This window comes from Eptatretus burgeri, chromosome 18 (genome assembly GCF_056783735.1).
Source record: "Eptatretus burgeri isolate ZD-2024b chromosome 18, Ebu_testis_v1, whole genome shotgun sequence".
NCBI lineage: Eukaryota > Metazoa > Chordata > Myxini > Myxiniformes > Myxinidae > Eptatretus > Eptatretus burgeri.
Window position 1 is genome coordinate 38,170,163 of NC_140978.1, and position 20,731 is coordinate 38,190,893.

At 46.5% G+C, this 20,731-nt stretch overlaps 1 protein-coding gene across 1 annotated transcript; it reads right to left on the bottom strand.

Annotated features, from left to right (window-relative positions):
* Positions 1-10,919: 10,919 nt before the first annotated feature.
* LOC147008919 (uncharacterized) lies at positions 10,920-17,248 on the bottom strand. The gene is made up of 5 exons (XM_085864581.1): positions 16,903-17,248; positions 13,515-14,772; positions 13,124-13,190; positions 12,247-12,414; positions 10,920-11,686 (listed from the first exon to the last, which is right to left on the bottom strand). The coding sequence occupies exons 1-4, from the start codon at positions 17,025-17,027 to the stop codon at positions 12,269-12,271; spliced, it is 1,596 nt and encodes a 531-aa protein (XP_085720707.1). The 5' UTR covers positions 17,028-17,248; the 3' UTR covers positions 10,920-11,686; positions 12,247-12,268.
* Between the last annotated feature and the right edge of the window lie 3,483 nt (positions 17,249-20,731).

A 20,731-nucleotide genomic window follows, 5' to 3' on the forward strand; every position in this document is an offset into this window, starting at 1 on the left:
TCTCTTAGAGTCTGCCAGGCCTGTCTCGCCCTCTCAAACACGGCATCTACTTCAGCCGTTTTCCACCCTGGCATGTCCGCCTTCACCTCCCGCCTTACTTCGTCACACAGTCCATCTACAAACATAGTGTTCAGGAAATGGAGGGCGTCTGTGCGATGTTATTAAATCCCGAGTGCAGTTCGATCTGCTCATACAGTCGTGCCTTGTACTCCCCAGGTGATTCCTTGGGATTCTGTGTGACATCCTGTATTGCCTGCCAATCCATTACCCTTGGGGCCATCTCCGCCGCAAGTTCTTCCATCACGGCTTGTACCCTTCCCCTGTACACTGCCTGTGCTTCTCGGTCGGCTCCCTCTGGATAATATCGGTTTAAGGTGGTATCTTCCTCTCCTTCCATTTTGACACCCCAGGCTGCCGCACGCCGGCTCCAAACCGTGCTAGGCAGCACAGCAGTGCAGATAAACCCTATATCTGTCCTGGTTGCCCCCTGCATTTTTATCTGGTCGTGTAATATCTGAATTGCCCTTCTTGGGTTTTTCTTTATGCATTCTTCCATGCTAGCTTTTACTCCCCTAATATCTTGTGGGGTCCATGATCTCCAAACCCAATCTCCCCCTGCTGCTTGCATCATGGGGAACTGGTGAATGTCGGTCCCTCCTCTTGCTCCGTCCCCTAAGACGGGGTAAATTCCTTTTGTCGTCCCAAGTCGGGTTGTCGTCTTTCGGTTCACGTCGTCGTTGATTTCTGCTATCTGTGCTAACGCCTGCTTCAACTTCTCCTGCCTCTCCTCACTCTGTATCTTGACCTCTGTCAGCTGGGCTAACACTTGGTCTAGTTCCTTCTGTTTGTCCTCTCCCTGTGTCTTAACTTCCGTTAGCTGGTCTAGCGCCTGCTTTAGTCTCCCTTGTCGTTCCTCGTCTTGTATTTTCCGTTGGTTCACAGTCCCTTCTAGTCCGAGTCGCCTATGCTCTGTCTCGACTTGCGACTCCATTAGCCACGCGGCCAATGCTTTCCAGTGTGGTCCACTTTGTTTCGGGCCTCCTGGTTTGCCCTCTATCAGCACATTACTCACTGTGTTCAATATCTTTGGATCTAAGGATCCAGTGAGCGGAAAGGGATCTTTTCTCCCCGCGGTCCATTTCACCCAGTCCTGTATTCCCTTTACGTTATCGATTTCATATTTGTCACTGATAACTTTCAACGTTGTTCCTTTTGGTATCTTCTCGTTCTTTGAAGATTTATTCCCCATCTTTTGTTCTTATCTTATCAACCGCCTAATAGCTGTAAATCGTTTCTCCTTTTACGCCGGGACCGAAATCCCTTTCAATCAGCCGCCTTAAGCCTCAAAACCCAATGAAGGCCTCCAACCTTCCCTCTCTATGGTACAGGATTCCAACCTGTTCCCTCCTTATTTCACACGGATACCTTTATCCTCTACCCTTCCAGGTTCTACAAACACTGCCTGCCAGCCCCCCCCCCCTTTGTGCTCTTCAGACAAACCGCATTCGAATCACCTCATATGTGTTTACCGTTACAGTTCTTGATTCGAGCAGATCCTGGAGCTGCGTCCGGCAGGGCGCTGCCCACCAAGTGTACAGCGCTCGCCTAACTGGGGCTCCCTATTTTAGGTGCCCTACGTGCGATCGTCACGTACCTTTTAGCTGAACCCTTGTGATCGCTGTACACCTAGTGGAGTCCCACCGTCCACACCGCCAGCATCAGTCGAATCCCATCCTCGTCGCCAATTGTTATGACTCCCCACCCGGCCGAGTAAGATGACAGAGTCAGATGAGGATCCTCAAATTACACGTTTTATTTCCGAAGACCACATGCATGCGGAATGTGACTCAGTGACCCTTCAGTCAGGCTCCCACGAATCACATTGAGAATATGCTTCAAAACCATCATATATATATAATCACACAAAAGCAAAACTGGGTGTGGACTAAAAGTGTGTGCTAAGGGATAAAGAAATAAAGAAATAAATGTGGCAGTGGGCTTCTTTTCCCCCTCCCGAGGGGCCCTAGGGGAAGTTGAATCGGTCAATTCTCAGATATGCAACCCAACAGTTTCCAAGCCGCCTACACAACTCTCAGATATGCAAGTCTTGCAAACTAACAACTTTCCAAGCTTCCTACACTCCTTCACTGGCACCTGCTGATAACAAAGGCAAAACTCTAGTGATCACTAAGAATAGGAATGTGTGGGCAGCATACACTGAAGGAACAGTTCCACAGTTCCCTCCAAGGTCGCACTAAGGGCACACTATCACAGAACAACAGGAAGGGTGATAAGAGCTTAGTTTCCAAGAAACAGTTGGGCGCTGTCCAAAAAACAGTGGGTGCTCTGGAACATTGGTAACATGGAACATTTAAAGCAACATTTTAAAGCAAGGTTTGAATAATACACAACTACAAGCAAGGTTTGAATCCCGACAGCTGATTAACACACAACTATTGACTATTGATTAAATATTCAACTATGGTTCAAAATATGACCACCGAGCATATCATCATAACAGAATACACCACCGGTTCACTTCTCCATCAACCCAAAAACGTTATCTCTTACAATCACCGCTTACCTGCTGTGGAGGTCGGGATGGTTCTCCGGAGACGAACATCATGACCGCTGCGATCAGAGACCACATCTCTCATGCACGTCTATCCACGGAATGGCGTTTCACAATCAATCTCTGCATTAAATGATCCCGAATATGGAATTCTCATTCTCTCCAACAACAACCATTGTGACGTCATAATTGGCTGTAGCCACGCCCCCCAACTCCTGCATAATTTCTATTGAGCATTCCACCTGATATATAATTTCTTGATTTTTCTCTGATTAATCTCGGTAAAAACCATGCGGCCCAAGTTGATGAACATCACGAGTGTTTTGTCCGCCCTGTTTCTGACCTGTAATCAGAGTTCAGGTTCTCGTTTTTATGTTTAATTTAACAAAAATGCGATCGCACTATTTTATTGTTGTGCCGTTGAGAATTGTAGTACAGTTTACCGCCGCGCGTTAATTCCGGGGTAGACGCACTATTTTATTATCGCGCCGTTGAGAATTGTAGTACAGTTTACCGCCGCGCGTTAATTCCGGGGTAGACGCACTATTTCCGGGGACGGAGGAATGACGTCAACTGTAAAAATAGTCTCAATCATCAACACGATTAATAAACAAATACATATCAGTAATTAGTAATAAACAATGTTAATCTTGCACATTTACGATGATATTCTGGTGTGAAGGAATGAAGGGGGAGAATGAATGAATGAAGGGTGTGTGAATGGCGGTTTGACGTCGTGTGGTGTTTAATGAAATCCTGTGGGGAACGAATGACGTTTCCTGGTGATGAGGAACATGATAATGACGCACGAGGAGGATTTGGCGCGATCGGAGAACTGAACGATCACTTGGACCATCGACAGAAGGTTTCATTTGAACGTCACGTGTTTCACCTCGTCGGACAAGGTAATTACGTCACTGATTACATGTTAGGGTTTCGGAAGGGAGTGAGAAGGTGTGATTTTGGGGATTACGACGCTGGTGATGAAATAAAACATCAAATGAGAGATAAATGTTCATCGCCATGTCTGTGTTGAGGTCTCCTTCACGAAGCTCATTTGAACATGGACACCATGATCCGGACAGCTCGGTTTGCACGTTCGGGGGTTCTGAGAGTTCTGGCAAGAAGTGGTTGTTGCCACAGAGGGTCTTCTCCCACCAGCTTTCACCCTTCCTATATTGTTCGCCTGAAACCCGGTCGTGAGGGCATCTGGATCGTGCTGTGGGTCCAGTTCTGCCCAGAGGACCTGGTCCTTGAAGACCGCACGAGGCAGACGGGTCCGAGACAGGCCTCAATAAAGACCATTTTGGTCCGATTCTTTGGGTGTGTGCGTATGAGTGTTTGTGGTGCCAGTCAGTTAAGTAGTAAATTGTATAAGTGCCGTGCTGTACATACGTGCCTTTAATAATCGGTTTAACTGTGCTCTTGCGTGCTTCCTCGTTCCCCAATTATTATTGTAAATAAACATCCCCATTTGTGAAATGTATCCGCTCGTTCGTGTCCTTTACTCCATTGGCTTAGCTTGCTGCGTGTTGGGAAATTAGCCAGGCTGTTGCCGCTGTAACGGGATATTTGGGACTGACGGATCTCGTCGATCAAACCGCTCGGGTCGCACGCAGTTCGAGTGCGCAAAGCGGCTCGTTCCGTACGGGTGCCGTCGTGGGTGTGGAGACTCGGTAAATCGCCACGTGGTCTCTCGGTATTTTGAAAATTGGCGAATAACCCTGAACCACGTGGTAGAAATATTGCCGCTTCACGGTCCGATAAGGGACCCATACTTTATCGGAGTTTTCCGAAAAGGTACGATCTAAATTCCGGGCAATCGGTCGAGCCGACTCTACTGCTCCATCTGGTGGTCGTGCTCACAGCCGATACCCGGCCCCGCAACAGAACCACCTGTATTTTCCATCCACGACTCGCCACATGAAATTGTTCCACACAATGGACCTCAGTTTATCAGTTTCAAGTTCAAACAGTTTTGCAGTATTCATGGAAACAAATATTGTTACGAATCTGGAAACCATTCGCATTCACACATAGAGGTGAGCCAAAGTTTAGCTATTTCGTTAAGTATATGTGGATAGTTAGAATCTCTCCTCTATGTCTAATGGGTTAATTTCATGTGTGCGCTGCGGGTTTCTTTTATAGTCAGGTTTTTTTTACATCTTTAAATCTACCGACGCCAGCGGAACCCTCACTTCACTCCTCCTCCCACTCTGCGGGCGAAAAAGTGCTTAACCCGCCCAGCTTTCACTTTACACCATGATGCCATAACGCACGTGTTTCTGACAACGGACGTGGGTGGAGCCCCCCTTACCTCAGAGCCGCCTCGGCCCCAGCAAGATGGAATGTTCCTCCCGTCCAATCAGGGCTGAGATCGCCTCAGCTCTGACTCCGCCCCGTCATAGAAGAATGTCTCCCCTCTCGTCACTGGGGAAGACAACAAAAGAGCTTCTCTCGGGGGAGGAGCACCGAGACGCTGACAGGCGCCCCTCCTCCAATCGTGGCTGGCCACCAGGACACCCAAAAACGCCCCATCCAATCCGGAGGCGAGTTACAGGAGAGCGGATCCCTCCACCCTGTACGGGGGAGGGATAAGAAGGATCGCGAGCTGTATCTGGTGTTGGTGTGTTGTTCCTTGGTTCCTTGGAGGTCGTTCCTTGCTTCTGGTCTGCTGGGCTCTCCTGATCGTCGGTCATCGTTCGTGGCTGGCCGGGGCGTTCGTAGGATCCTGGCTTCCCTCGTTGGATTCTGGTTCGTGGGTTCGAGTCCCACCGTGGTGGGTTGTCTTGGAGCGCTCGAACTGGAGATCCCCGTTCCCTTCCACGGACTCCGAGCTCCACAAGTGTGAGTCGGTAAAACCGCATGAGGCGTCCAGGTACCCGACCAGACTCTGACCCCCAGCTTGCCTATCCTCCACGGCTGGAGGGCCCAATAAAGGCCAGCCAGCTCCATTTCTTTTTGGGTGTGTGTGTCCATCTGTGGCCAGTCTTGCAAGTAAAACTGTTAAGTAATTGCCATTATACATTTCCCTGCATTTATATTCGTGATTAAGTCTGTTCTGTGTTTCCCTCCCGATTGCCTATTGTAAATAAATAACTGTTAAATGTTCCAGTTCGTTGTCTGTGTTTTCTTTCATTGACCCAGTGTGGTTTGGGTTTGGGCTCTGTTTCAGGGAAGCCGATTGTGCCGTAAATTGATTTGGAACGGCACGGTTTTGGTAATTCCCGCTCGGTTACGCCGGATCCGAGTCGGTCACAGCAACTCGGTTCGGACAAAGCCAGCCGAGGGTGTGGTTTCCACGGTAGCTAGACCACGTGGCTAATTAGGTAAATTGGAATCAGACAACAAGACCATAACCGCGCGGTTGAAATATTGGCGTCCATGGTCCATTAAGCGACCCGTCGACTTCGGAGTTGTCCGGAGTGACGACCTTCAATTCCGGTGGAGACGGCCCAACTGCTTCATCTTGCAGGTCGTTCCTCGCCCCCGAACCTGGCACCACAACAATATTACCAAATTACACATTATTGATCTCAAGACAACTCAGAGATGGAACGTTTTTCCACATTCTGGGTAAATCTCTTCCCACACCATGTATCGATCACACCAATTGGCATCAGGAGATCTTCACATTTCTCCTTAATTATCGTACAACACATTTTGTCATAGGGGCATCTCCAATAGAACTTATTTTGGGAACAGAAGTCCACACCGAAATCCCTCACCTTCCAGCGCATCTCTCGTGTACGAGTATATATAACGTCACGAAGCTGCATGTGTATGAAGCCTTCAAAGCCATCCATTGGCTGAAGAGCTGGCTTGACTCCATCCACAATGGTAAGGAAGAAAATCCTGCATTCATCATGTTGGATTTCTGGTTAAATTGTCTTCGAAAGTCTCATTTTCACATATTTAAAAAGAAAAGGAGTAATCAGACATTGCAGACCCTCGCCAGGACTTGTTTTGTGTGGTGTTTGTGTTCTGGTGTGTTACATAATAAACTGAACAGGAGAGCGCACACCTCCGCCACATAATGCCTGATGCACGAGAACACATCGGGCCCAATACATTTTTGAAATATCACGTGATTTTTTTGTTTTTGTTTATTTTATTGTATTTTTTGTACATTGTCGAGGCTCGCATGAGAGCGAACACACAACGCATGATAAGGGGGCAGGAGAGGGAAGGACAAAACAGTGGGGAACAGATATATCAGATCTGTAGAAGGGAGAGGGATGGGGTGGGGAACATGAGGTATACAAGATGGACACCACAGGAACTTTCAGGACCTTGCATGACAGGGAACTTTTGGGGAGGAAGGCAGGGAATTTGAAGGAGGTGGGTTTGGGGTGGATTAACGGGGGTAGAAAAGATTGAGGTTTTGGATGGGGGAAGATGAGATTGGTTGAGATGTTGACCGATTGAGTCAGTCCCAATGAGTCGCAGAAGTCTTTTGCTGAAGTGCCATGACAGGTGAGAGAGGTACCCACACCGAGCCAACTGGCACAATGATAATTGAAGTCACCACATATGAGCAAGAGAGAGTTCAGATGAGAATATAGAAGTTGGTCCATGTTTTCGGATCGTGAGGTGGAAATGAAGTCATCACTGTTTGGTGGACAGTACAGTACACATATAAACATTAGGTGGGAGTGGAGTGGAAGCTGGAGCCAGAGGTATTCCTGGGGGTGTGGTTGAGTTAAGACAGTGCATGGAGAGTGAGGAATAGAGTTTTTGATGAAGAGAGCAACTCCTCTACCAGATCGAGGCGCAGATCTGTCATACCGGAGGAGGGAGTAACCATGGAGAGATACTTGGGGGTCAGAGATGCCTTGAGGGAGAAAAGTTTCTGTGAAGCAGATTATGTCTGGTTTGTCAGTGGCAACCTTTGTGGAAAATCTGTAAGGTTTGAGCGAAGGCCCCGGATGTTTGAGGTCCACACTGTTAATGAAGAGGGAGGGGAGGAGGCTTTGGGTGCAGGGGAGTGTAGGGGGAGGGTCATACATGGGAGGAGGGGTGGAGGTAAGGAGAGTCATTGAAAGAGTGTGGGGGATTGCAGAATTGCTCGGGGAGGAGCCGGATGAGAGGAAGAAAAGGCTCTGTGGTGCTGGGGGAGAGGGGGGAAGAGAGGGGGCAGAAGGCAGTCGAGTATTTGAAGAGGTGGAGTGCTGAGATGGAGGTGAGAGGGCAGGGGAAGGAGAGAACTTTGTGGATATGAGGGGGCGGGGCAACTTTGAGAAGGTTGAGTGGGGGGAGTTGAGGGAGAAAGGTGAGGGGTAGTTTTTGAGAAAGATGAGAGGGAGTCATGAGAACCGAATGTGTGAAGGAGGAAGATGAAGCATTATAAGAGATCGTTATTTATATATTAATACTGAAGGACCAATTTTGTGCTCCTCCGAGCGGTCGCGTCACGTTTTTCTCGGTACTGTGACCTGGACTGAAAGAAACTTCGTACCTGTAAGAGTGTATCGCACATGGTGCCAAGAGTCAACCTTCAACTCTGAAGCAGAATAAACACTTCGTTTTACATTCGTTTCCATGGCGACGTGTGACGTCACCGCTGAGAGGCGTTAGGAGGTCATGACATCATCGGTCATTCGCTGACGTCATTACGTCTGTCGTCGACAGACCGTTCCCGCTGAGAGGTGTAATTCCACTCCTCAAAAATAGCGTCTGTAATGTAAAACCCTCTTCTGCACATGCTGACTACCTCAGAATGTGAATTTGACACAAAAAATGTAACAAGAAACATTCTATCTTCTCTATATGAATACTGAAGGACCAATTTTGTGCTCCTCCAAGCAGTCGCGTCACGTTTTTCTCAGTACTGTGACCTGGTCTGAAAGAAACTTCGTACCTGTAAGAGTGCATCGCACATCGTGGCAATAGTCAAACTTTCAACTCTGAAGCAGAATAAACACTTTTCGTTGAGATGGGGGTGAGGAGTGAAGAGGCGGGGGTGGGGGGCAAGGTAAGCAAATTTTTGGGCGGGGGTAAGCAAATTGAAAGCGGGAGACGGGGGGATGGGGCAGCGGATGATTGGGTGGGGGCTTAGGTGAATTAGGCGGAGTTGAGTGTGAGAGGGGGCGGGGGCAAGTGGGGCGGGGAATCAAGAGACGGGGGGCGGGGAGTGAAGAGGCGGGGGCGGGGCCGGGGTAATTAAATTTTTGAGCGGGGGTTATCAAATTGAATGTGGGGGGTGGGAGGCGGAGGGAAATGGGGAAGGGGTGGGGATGAGTAAGCGGGGGCAAGCACGCCCTGTCCAGTCCATGTCCCTCGAGTGTGGGTGAGCTGGTGAGGGTGGTTGAATGAACGGAATCCATCTGTGACGGGGTTTCGGCTAGTTCTTTGTTATTTCTGCCATTGGTTTGCCACATTGCGTAGTGGGGGATAGGAAGGCAGTTGCCGCAGTTCTACATTTGTACCGACGGGCCTCGGGAACCATCCGCTCGGGTTGCACACGGTTCGATCACGGTAACGGCTCGTTCCGCTCGAGGCCTGCCGAGGGTGTGAATTCCCTGGGAAGCTTTGCCGCGTGGGCACTTAGGTATATTGAAATTGTCAATTAACCCGACTCCACGCGGTTCAATTATTGGGGATTTATAGTCCTGTAAGGGACCCGTACTTTCAGATTTATCTGAAAGGTACGACCTAAATTCCGGTGTATTCGGTGGAGCCGACTCTATTGCTCCCCCTCTCGGTCGTGCTCGCCACCGAGACCTGGCCCCACAACAATAACACCACACATGTGCTGCAATAATTGTTGTGCTATCATCAGGATATTTTCTTCTGTCTGTTGACTGAGTCTCTGTCGCGCTCTTGTTGATTTGTTGGAAAGTGTACTCTGTCTGCTAATAGACTGGCAATGAAATGATAGAATGTACCTGGAACCATCTGAGAAGCTGCTTCAGTTGATATCCCTGTCGACGCTGAGGTCTGCACCTCCTTTTTGAAGAACTTTGTGTCATCTCACAATCTTTGTTGTGTGCAGAAGGGTTTCTTGTTTCTCGTTTACATTTTCCTCCTTTTCGAGCTTCCAATGTTTATCAACAGCATCACCAAGAGAAACCCGAGATGCAAAGATGAATGTGGAGCCACAGCTTTGATCAAACACTGCAATACAAGTGTCAAAATGCTGAACAAGTTCCCATTTCAGTGTAACCGCACGGTCGTAGTCTGTATTCCTTACTCCAAGATCTTAAACAATTCTTTTGTATTGATCACATAAAGACTGCACCAGAAAACTCTGCTGTTCGTGAAACACAGATTTCTTTTTTTTGATCCACAAGAAGTTTAAACGTTTTGTCGAAAGGACGAACATCTTGTGTTCTTGTTGAAGGGATTGAAGTAGCTTGAAAAGGCGTTCATACCTGGTTTGAGGTGGCACACATCATTAGCCACCGTGTCATGTCCTGCACCAATGACCCTGAACTACTATCTCATTTATGTTCAGATTTTTAGCAAGACTAATGATTGTTTCCTGGTTATCATTTGTCGACACTTTACATTGTGGTTCTTTCCCCTGGAACCATCGGTTATATGTAACACAGCATACCTTTCCTTGATAAGGCTCACCGTGTTGTCCGGTCAATATTCTCTCTTCTGAACTTGCCGTTGGTTCTTCATTATTTCAAATCGAGGTTTTAATCCCAATCCTCCGTTCTGTTAGTTTGTAGCCTTTTTCAGTGATGTACACATTTCTGCATTTATTTTACCATGTGGGGTGTTTGGTTTCCCAGCTTCACTTGCTCCAACCAAATTTGGTCAACTTTGTCCATTTGCAAATGTAAAGCAGTTGTCTCGTCTGACGATTATCGCCGACTTAAGTTTTTTAAATGTATACTTTTGAAGATTGCACATTCTTTGACTTTGTTCACCTCGACATATTTTCCATTTGCTGTGGTTGGTTTTCACTGAATCACATCTTCTCTTCGTTTGTCTGAAGTGACACACTTCCTTCCAGAACTCGCTTTGACGGCTTACTCATCTTTCATCTCAATCTGAAAAGTAACAAGAAGAGTGTTTAACATCCAGTTGCATGTCTATTTTGCTGATTTACAGACTCCTCGAAGTGTGCATGAATTACCCGCTCAGATTAACAGCCACGTCGTCCTCAAATCGTCCAGGAACACGAGCAGCAGCAGAAGCTCACCTCGGGCCTCCAATCCACACTCCTAAGGAAGCCTCTCTGTCCTGCTCACATTTCCCGCCCTTTCTCCACAGGATCTCCTTCACCTCAACGTCAGGGTTGTGGTTTCGGAATCGCCATCAACACCACCAAGCAGTGAGTGAGATGGTGTGACGAGGTGATTATGTGCCGCTTTCCTCAACGCGGTGTGTTGTTTGTGTTTGTGTGTGTGAAGCCTTTTCCTTGATTGATATAAAATTCCACACCCCTGCAACTATCTCAATCGAATTTTACATACATGCTGGGAATACCCAGGGTCAGGTCGTGGGCACAACCCCCTCCACCCCCCAAATCACTCAACCCTTGAAGGAAATTCACTGTCGACACGTTTGTGTAGGTCTGGAAATCTAAGAAATAAAAACAGCTGGTGTAATCAACACTAAATATTACAAACGTGCCAGGGGTACCCACGGTCAGGTCAAGGCCAACGTGCAGCAGCTTAAAACTTAGCCAAGATTCTGAAATACAAGAACCCAAAATTTGCTTCCTCTCGGTGCTCCGGTTTGGCCTCGAAAGAGAAACAAACACAGAAACACTTTAAATTACTTACATAGTTAGTAATCATGAGGAGACATTTCCAAAACAATATTTTCGACACCGTTCCTTGGATTTATAAATAACATAACTTGAAAGGAAAAGAGATTTTAGGTTAATTTTATTCTCTGTAATTACAAGAGAAAATCTACATTCACACAAGAAAATTAATACTTTTATCAAAGACAATTCAACAGTGGAGTCTTGGGTGCTGGAGTGAAATGTAACATCAAGGTTGGAGAACCTTGGAGGGATACTTGTGGAAAAGATCCTTCAGGAACAGCAATGAAGGAGAGCCATTTGGAATGATTATTGAGGAGATGAGGCCGCTCAGGCTGGAGATGTTTTGGAAGAATATTTGAAGTCGATCCAGATGATGATGGCAGCAGCTGAAGGGAAGGAGGAAACAAAAAAAACGGGAAAGATAATGTTGGAGTGTAAATGTGGTTATACCGTGTTGAGGAGACGCGTGGTGTCCAGTGATGAAGAGACACATGGTGTCCAGTGATGAAGTGACACATGGTGTCCAGTGATGGTGACGCATGGTGTGCAGTGATGCATGGTGTCTAGTGTTCGTGACGCATGGTGTCCAGTGATGAAGTGACACATGGTGTGCAGTGATGAAGTGACGCGTGGTGTCCATTGATGAGGTGACGCATGGTGTCCAGTGATGAGGTGACGTATGATGTGCAGTGATGAAGTGACGCAGCAAATCGCAAGGGTTCATGGCTGCAGTTTCCTTCATGAGTGACAGACCATGATTGGCATTGCTTGTACAAATCAGGGAGAGACCTCACCTGTTTCATGTTGGCCGATTCATTCTGATGTTAAAATTCTCTTCACTCGGAATTATTGAGTTCTCATCATGAACAAGGAAGTGACAAATTGACAAACAAGGACACAAAAAGGATGCAAGTGATTAAATTAAGTCCAAGGAAGGTTTAAGTACCTGGAGTTCTTCAGACTGATGTTCATTGAAAAAATGCTGCATCAGCCATCTGTAAGAGCCTGGTGTATCGTCTTTTGTTTCTGGATAGTTTGTACGATGGAACGATGATGGAATCGCTACCAAACATGGCATCTTCCTCGCCAGCAACTGTCACGATGACGTCTTCCTCTGCACAAACACAACAACAACAGGGTCAAAAACACGAAGTAGCATTGTCATCATAATCTCCATCATTATCACGTGTCCCAACACAGTCCTGGAATGAATCTCTCTCTCTCTCACTCTCTCACTCTCTCACTCTCTCACTCTCTCACTCTCTCACTCTCTCACTCTCTCACTCTCTCACTCTCTCACTCTCTCACTCTCTCACTCTCTCACTCTCTCACTCTCTCACTCTCTCACTCTCTCACTCTCTCTCTCCCCCTCTCTCACTCCCCCTCTCTCACTCTCTCACTCCCCCTCTCTCACTCTCTCTCTCCCCTCTCTCACTCTCTCTCTCCCCCTCTCTCACTCTCTCTCTCCCTCTCTCACTCTCTCTCTCCCCTCTCTCACTCTCTCTCTCTCTCTCTCTCTCTCTCTCTCTCTCTCTCTCTCTCTCTCTCTCTCTCTCTCTCTCTCTCTCTCTCTCTCTCTCTCTCTCTCTCTCTCTCTCTCTCTCTCTCTCTCTCTCTCTCTCTCTCTCTCTCTCTCTCCCCCTCTCTCACTCTCTCTCTCCCCCTCTCTCACTCTCTCTCTCTCTCTCCCACTCTAAATGTTATTTCACTTTCCCCTGCAATTTCACATCTTGATTTTTCTTCATCACCATCAGTTTTTTTTCTTCATCAGTTTAGACAAAGTTTGTAATAATTTATGTAAGGTAAGAATCTTGGTAACTTACGTTCCATCTGGTTAGGTTTCTTGTAAGAGGGTGGAGGAGGAGGGAACGAGCGCCTGTTCTGGGGGGTCTTTGGAGAAAGAATAAAAAGATAAAAGATTAAACACATTGATGTGTTCATCAGATTGATAACTTGTTCAGGAAAGGGAACATCAGGAGATGAACTGATGGAACAGGAAATCGATGAAAAGGTGAATTAGTCGATTTGATCCAATCAAGGTGAGTTATAATTCTTGTTATTTATCCTGCGTGGGGATGACCATGCCAATATGTGACCTTTATCACAAAAATAATAATTACAATTATCCAACTGAACAACTTCATCGTGAGGTTCACTGTGTTTGTACCCAGTGTGTTCACCCCCAACTTCTCCCAAGTACTGAAGAGTCCTCACCTGTTGAAGGTCCTGCATACGGTCTGATCCATCAACACCGTGCTGCACCTGTTGCAGGCCTTGATCACGTTGAGGTTTTTGTTCCTTCTGCACTCCAACAACGTGTGGTTTCTGTTGTTGACCTGGTTGCTGTTTGAGCGATTCATCACGTTCAGGTTTTCGTTCCTCATCACGTTTCCTCTTTCCTTCCTCTCTGTGCTTTTGTATTTTCTTCTTTTCCTTTTCTTCCTTTCTCTGTCTACGTGGTTCTTCTTTCTGGTGCACCTCTTCCTGTTTAATTTCCCCATGTTTATCGTGCTCTCGTCTCTTTCTCTCCTTTTCCTCACATCGCCAAACCTCATGTTCCCGTGTCTGAACGTCGATTTCTCGTTTACGTATCTCCAGCTCCAGCAGATGTACCGCCTGCTCTCGACACAAACACTCTTCCTCTTTTATTCTCTGTGTCTCCACAAATTTATCTTTCCGCCCACTCTCCTCCTCTTCTCTTTGGTGCACCAGTTTCTCCCTCTTCTCCACATCCTGTTCTCTCAATCTAATCTCGTCCTCTTGGCGACATGTCTCAAACTCTCTGTGTTTAATCTCGAGTTCTTTCAATTCCATCTTTTTATCAAATCGAGCCTGTTGTTCCAACTCGATTCTCTCTCGTTTATCAATCTCTCTCTCAAACCCGAACAGCACGTGCTCACTGTTTAAAACTTGTTGCTCTTTTTGCTGAATCTCAAGCATTCTGCGTGTCTGCTCCTGATGGACCGATTCCTTCCATCGTAGGAATTCCTCTTGTTCTCTCAGGAATCCCTCTTCCATTTCCCTCCACTCTGCCTCCTTTATTTTATTTAGCTCTTCTTCATTCTTTTTCACCTGTTCTTCCTCATCACGTTTTCTCATTTCCTCTTCCTTGTTTCTCCTCTGCTGCTCTTCCTCTGTTTTATTCTGCTCTTCTCTCTCTTTTCTCCATCGTTCATCCTCATGTCTGTGTTGAACGTCTTTTTCCTGCACAGATTTTTCTGCGAGCTGAATTAATCGCTCTCTTTCTTTCATTCGTTCTTCTTTCTGGTGCAATTTTTCACCTCTTTCCTGTAGTTTCTCTCTCTCTCTCTGCCACAACTGTTCGAACAATGCCTTTTTTTCTTCCATTCTTTTATCCTCCTCTTCCTTCACCTTCTGAATCTCCAACACCTCCTTTTGTTGATCCTCCTCCAGCAACGGCCGCTCCTTTTTTCCCATTTTTTTCTGCAAGTGCTTCCGGCCACAACAAAAACTGCAACAAAACAAGGGCAATGCTCATCAGTTTGAGGAAAATGTATGATTTTGTGAACGACCAAACACATGTTCCATGAGTGTTGCATTGAAGAAAACGAAGATGAGACGATTCAATTCCTAACACACATGGTCTGATTGAAAGATATCTTGACCAATCAAATCTCAACGAAACTCCAGACACTGGAATACAAGCATCAACAAGAAGGACACTTGGAAGAACACATCCCTCCGCCAGGCTGATTAGTTTACGTTTTGTATCCCAGTGAAAGGATGGATCTGGATTTGGACGTAAACTAAAATGTAATCGGCTTGTTCTGGTCACCAACAAACTCTTCCTCCAAGTTTCATCCGAATCCGTCCCTAACTTTTTGAGATATCACACTGTATGTGTATCGTTTTAGCACAATCATTCAATCGTGAAAAATGAGTTTAAAAAATCCTCGGATTCAGATCTTCACCAAAATCGAATCATTCAGTCAGTGTCACATGCCAAACCTCTCCAACAAATTTCATCCAAATCCATCTTCAAATTTTTGAGATATTGTTCACAATCACACAAACAAACAAACAAAAGAGAAAGGGGTGAAAACAACATGTCCATCCACCTGCAGTGGAGGAGGTAATAAGACCAGTCTCCGGACCGTGGGCCTGTTTGTGTACAAGCGAACACATCTACGGTATTTCTAGTCTTGTCTGTCTCCTTGGTCATTTGTTTCTTAGAGTGTGTCTGAGGCCTTAAGGTTGTCTGAGGACCTTCCGATCGTATGAAACCCAGGGCACGCAGTGTGCAATAGTTCTTTTGTAATTGTATCTTTTGTTTTCCCTTCCCTGTTGTTGAATACACTTTGTAAGGAAAAACATAATAATAACAATAATAATGACTCGCCGAAACCCCTTCACAGACGGATTCCGTTCATTCAACCACCCTCACCAGCTCACCCACACTCGAGGGACATGGACTGGACAGGGCCTGCTTGCCTCCACCTACTCATTCCCCGCCCCTGCTCCATTCCCCCCCGCATCCCACCCCTTGCCTTCAATTTGCTTACCCCCGCCCAAAAATTTAATTACCCCGGCCCCGCCTTGGCCTCTTCACTCTCCGCCCCCCGTCTCTTGATTCTCCGCGCCCCTGTCCACCCCCTCACACTCAACCCCACCTAATTCACCCCAGCCCCTTCCCACTCATCCCCCGCCCCATTTCCCGCTTTCAATTTGCTTACCCCCGCCCAAAAATGCTTACCTTGCCCCCCGCCTCTTCACTCCTCGCCCCCGTCTCAACGGAAAGTGTTTATTCTGCTTCAGAGTTGAAGGTTGACTATTGCCACTATGTGCGATGCACTCTTACAGGTACGAAGTTTCTTAGTCCCGAGAAAAACGTCGTGACGTCACACGTCGCCATGTAAACGAATGTAAAATGAAAAGTGTTTATTCTGCTTCACAATTGAAGGTTGACAATTGCCACTATGTGCGATGCACTCTTACAGGGATGAAGTTTCTTTCAGTCCAGGTCACAGTACCGAGAACAACGGGACGCGACCGCTCGGAGGAGCACAAAATTGGTCCTTCAGTATCAATATATATATATATATATATATATATATAATAACTTGGGCTCTGTGGAGTGATTCTCGTTTTCCTAATTCCGAGCCACACTGGCTCTTGATAGTCCGTTGAAGAAGAGGTTGGGTTCAGGAGCGACTCCTGTCCCAAACAAAACATAGCCCCATCCGACATGGCAAAACCATTCATGTCACCAATTCAGTACCGGCCATGAAGGAAGTACCAGCACATCGCTCAACTGGCTGAGACTTTCCGCTGAAGTATGGTAGAGCAGCATTTCGGACCTCGACTCTGCTTGGAGTGTCTGAACCCGTTTTAATTGTGGTTTGTCAGAATTCAGACAGGAAACAGACTGAATGTCACTTTCAGGATTCAGACTGAATGTCACTTTCAAGGAGAGTGTAATCCGTGTTCCGGTCCTCCCTGTTGTCACTGGACCAGAGATTCGTTTGCCAGACTTGATGATTCGTAAGAATTTAATGTAAACTCGTTTCAAAGTTCTGTACTATCTTGTCCTCTTGGATGAAGGCATTATTTAAATATTGATGAAAAGTCACGTGATCTTTACCAGTGAATGCCGGGCTTTCTTTGATTCCTCCTCCTCCCGAACCACCTCGCTGGTTTAAAGGAGATCACGACGACGAATAAGAGGAGCGCGATCGTGACGAACACGACATCGCGAACCTTCGACATCACCGGTACCTCCACATCATCATTGTGGAACAACTATGGACATGGACAAGGGCAGAAACAAGAGAAATTAGAAACAAGAGAAATTGAAATTTCGATCTTCAGTGATCGAATGGTTCATCTAACAGCACAGCATCCCGCCATTTTAATGAGAATGATGAATGATGGTTTATTCATTCAATGAACGATCGAACGATACAAAATGATGGTCATTACCCACGTGACCAGACACACCTTGTCGTAACTCCGAGTAAACTGTATCAAGACTCTAGTTTACATGTTTGTAAATCTTCAACAATCTCTGATGATCTCAATGGATGGAGGATCGTTTTGAATCCCACTGCTGTGGCCATTTTACTAACATGACGAATCACCTCTCTTCATGTCGCTTCCTCCACTCACACACACTCCGCCCCACGATCGACGTTCTTGTGAGAAAGTTATTTCCGTGAAACGTTTTATATTTGAATCACACTCGCCGTGTCACTCTCGTCTTCACTCGGATTTTCAATCGAATCCAAAACAAGCAAAATCTAACATGGAATACATCACCCGTTCACTTCTCCATCAACCCACAAACGTTATCTCTTACCATCACCGCTTACCTGCTCTGGAGGTCGGGATGGTTCTCCGGAGACGAACATCATGACTGCTGCGATCAGAGACCACATCTCTCATGCACGTCTATCCACGGAATGGCGTTTCACAATCAATCTCTGTATTAAATGATCCCGAATATGGAATTCTCATTGTCTCCAACAACAACCATTGTTATGTCATAATTGCCTGTGGCCACGCCCCCTCCTCACCACGTCATTTATTTTGATCGTTCCACCTTTTGTAGAATTTATTTTATTTTTCTCTGATTAATCTCGCTAAAACCATGCGGCCCAAGTTGATGAACATCACGAGTGTTTTATCCGCCCTGTTTCTGACCTGTAATCAGAGTTCAGGTTCTCGTTTTTATATTTAATTTAACAAAAATGCGATCGCACTATTTTATTATCGCGCCGTTGAGAATTGTAGTACAGTTCACCGCCGCGCGTTAATTCCGGGGAAGACGCACTATTTCCGCGGACAGAAGAATGACGTCGATTAACTGTAAAAATGATGTAAAATGACCTGTAAAATGACCACGTGGCTAATTAGGTAAATTGGAATCAGACAACAAGACCATAACCGCGCGGTTGAAATATTGGCGTCCATGGTCCATTAAGCGACCCGTCGACTTCGGAGTTGTCCGGAGTGACGACCTTCAATTCCGGTGGAGACGGCCCAACTGCTTCATCTTGCAGGTCGTTCCTCGCCCCCGAACCTGGCACCACAACAATATTACCAAATTACACATTATTGATCTCAAGACAACTCAGAGATGGAACGTTTTTCCACATTCTGGGTAAATCTCTTCCCACACCATGTATCGATCACACCAATTGGCATCAGGAGATCTTCACATTTCTCCTTAATTATCGTACAACACATTTTGTCATAGGGGCATCTCCAATAGAACTTATTTTGGGAACAGAAGTCCACACCGAAATCCCTCACCTTCCAGCGCATCTCTCGTGTACGAGTATATATAACGTCACGAAGCTGCATGTGTATGAAGCCTTCAAAGCCATCCATTGGCTGAAGAGCTGGCTTGACTCCATCCACAATGGTAAGGAAGAAAATCCTGCATTCATCATGTTGGATTTCTGGTTAAATTGTCTTCGAAAGTCTCATTTTCACATATTTAAAAAGAAAAGGAGCAATCAGACATTGCAGACCCTCGCCAGGACTTGTTTTGTGTGGTGTTTGTGTTCTGGTGTGTTACATAATAAACTGAACAGGAGAGCGCACACCTCCGCCACATAATGCCTGATGCACGAGAACACATCGGGCCCAATACATTTTTGAAATATCACGTGATTTTTTTGTTTTTGTTTATTTTATTGTATTTTTTGTACATTGTCGAGGCTCGCATGAGAGCGAACACACAACGCATGATAAGGGGGCAGGAGAGGGAAGGACAAAACAGTGGGGAACAGATATATCAGATCTGTAGAAGGGAGAGGGATGGGGTGGGGAACATGAGGTATACAAGATGGACACCACAGGAACTTTCAGGACCTTGCATGACAGGGAACTTTTGGGGAGGAAGGCAGGGAATTTGAAGGAGGTGGGTTTGGGGTGGATTAACGGGGGTAGAAAAGATTGAGGTTTTGGATGGGGGAAGATGAGATTGGTTGAGATGTTGACCGATTGAGTCAGTCCCAATGAGTCGCAGAAGTCTTTTGCTGAAGTGCCATGACAGGTGAGAGAGGTACCCACACCGAGCCAACTGGCACAATGATAATTGAAGTCACCACATATGAGCAAGAGAGAGTTCAGATGAGAATATAGAAGTTGGTCCATGTTTTCGGATCGTGAGGTGGAAATGAAGTCATCACTGTTTGGTGGACAGTACAGTACACATATAAACATTAGGTGGGAGTGGAGTGGAAGCTGGAGCCAGAGGTATTCCTGGGGGTGTGGTTGAGTTAAGACAGTGCATGGAGAGTGAGGAATAGAGTTTTTGATGAAGAGAGCAACTCCTCTACCAGATCGAGGCGCAGATCTGTCATACCGGAGGAGGGAGTAACCATGGAGAGATACTTGGGGGTCAGAGATGCCTTGAGGGAGAAAAGTTTCTGTGAAGCAGATTATGTCTGGTTTGTCAGTGGCAACCTTTGTGGAAAATCTGTAAGGTTTGAGCGAAGGCCCCGGATGTTTGAGGTCCACACTGTTAATGAAGAGGGAGGGGAGGAGGCTTTGGGTGCAGGGGAGTGTAGGGGGAGGGTCATACATGGGAGGAGGGGTGGAGGTAAGGAGAGTCATTGAAAGAGTGTGGGGGATTGCAGAATTGCTCGGGGAGGAGCCGGATGAGAGGAAAAAAAGTCTCGGTGGTGCTGGGGGAGGGGGGGGAAGAAAGGGGGCAGAAGGCAGTCGAGTATTTGAAGAGGTGGAGTGCTGAGATGGAGGTGAGAGGGCAGGGGAAGGAGAGAACTTTGTGGATATGAGGGGGCGGGGCAACTTTGAGAAGGTTGAGTGGGGGAGTTGAGGGAGAAAGGTGAGGGGTAGTTTTTGAGAAAGATGAGAGGGAGTCATGAGAACCGAATGTGTGAAGGAGGAAGATGAAGCATTATAAGAGATCGTTATTTATATATTAATACTGAAGGACCAATTTTGTGCTCCTCCGAGCGGTCGCGTCACGTTTTTCTCGGTACTGTGACCTGGACTGAAAGAAACTTCGTACCTGTAAGAGTGTATCGCACATGGTGCCAAGAGTCAACCTTCAACTCTGAAGCAGAATAAACACTTCGTTTTACATTCGTTTCCATGGCGACGTGTGACGTCACCGCTGAGAGGCGTTAGGAGGTCATGACATCATCGGTCATTCGCTGACGTCATTACGTCTGTCGTCGACAGACCGTTCCCGCTGAGAGGTGTAATTCCACTCCTCAAAAATAGCGTCTGTAATGTAAAACCCTCTTCTGCACATGCTGACTACCTCAGAATGTGAATTTGACACAAAAAATGTAACAAGAAACATTCTATCTTCTCTATATGAATACTGAAGGACCAATTTTGTGCTCCTCCAAGCAGTCGCGTCACGTTTTTCTCAGTACTGTGACCTGGTCTGAAAGAAACTTCGTACCTGTAAGAGTGCATCGCACATCGTGGCA

Excerpts from the sequence above, each read along its gene's own strand:
- LOC147008919 (XM_085864581.1), bottom strand. The coding sequence starts at position 17,027 with ATGTCGAAGGTTCGCGATGTCGTGTTCGTCACGATCGCGCTCCTCTTA. Across the intron at positions 13,191-13,514 it reads GTATGCAGGACCTTCAACAG|ACCCCCCAGAACAGGCGCTC; the intron begins GTGAGGACTCTT and ends CTTTCTCCAAAG. Across the intron at positions 12,415-13,123 it reads GAAACCTAACCAGATGGAAC|AGGAAGACGTCATCGTGACA; the intron begins GTAAGTTACCAA and ends GTGTTTGTGCAG.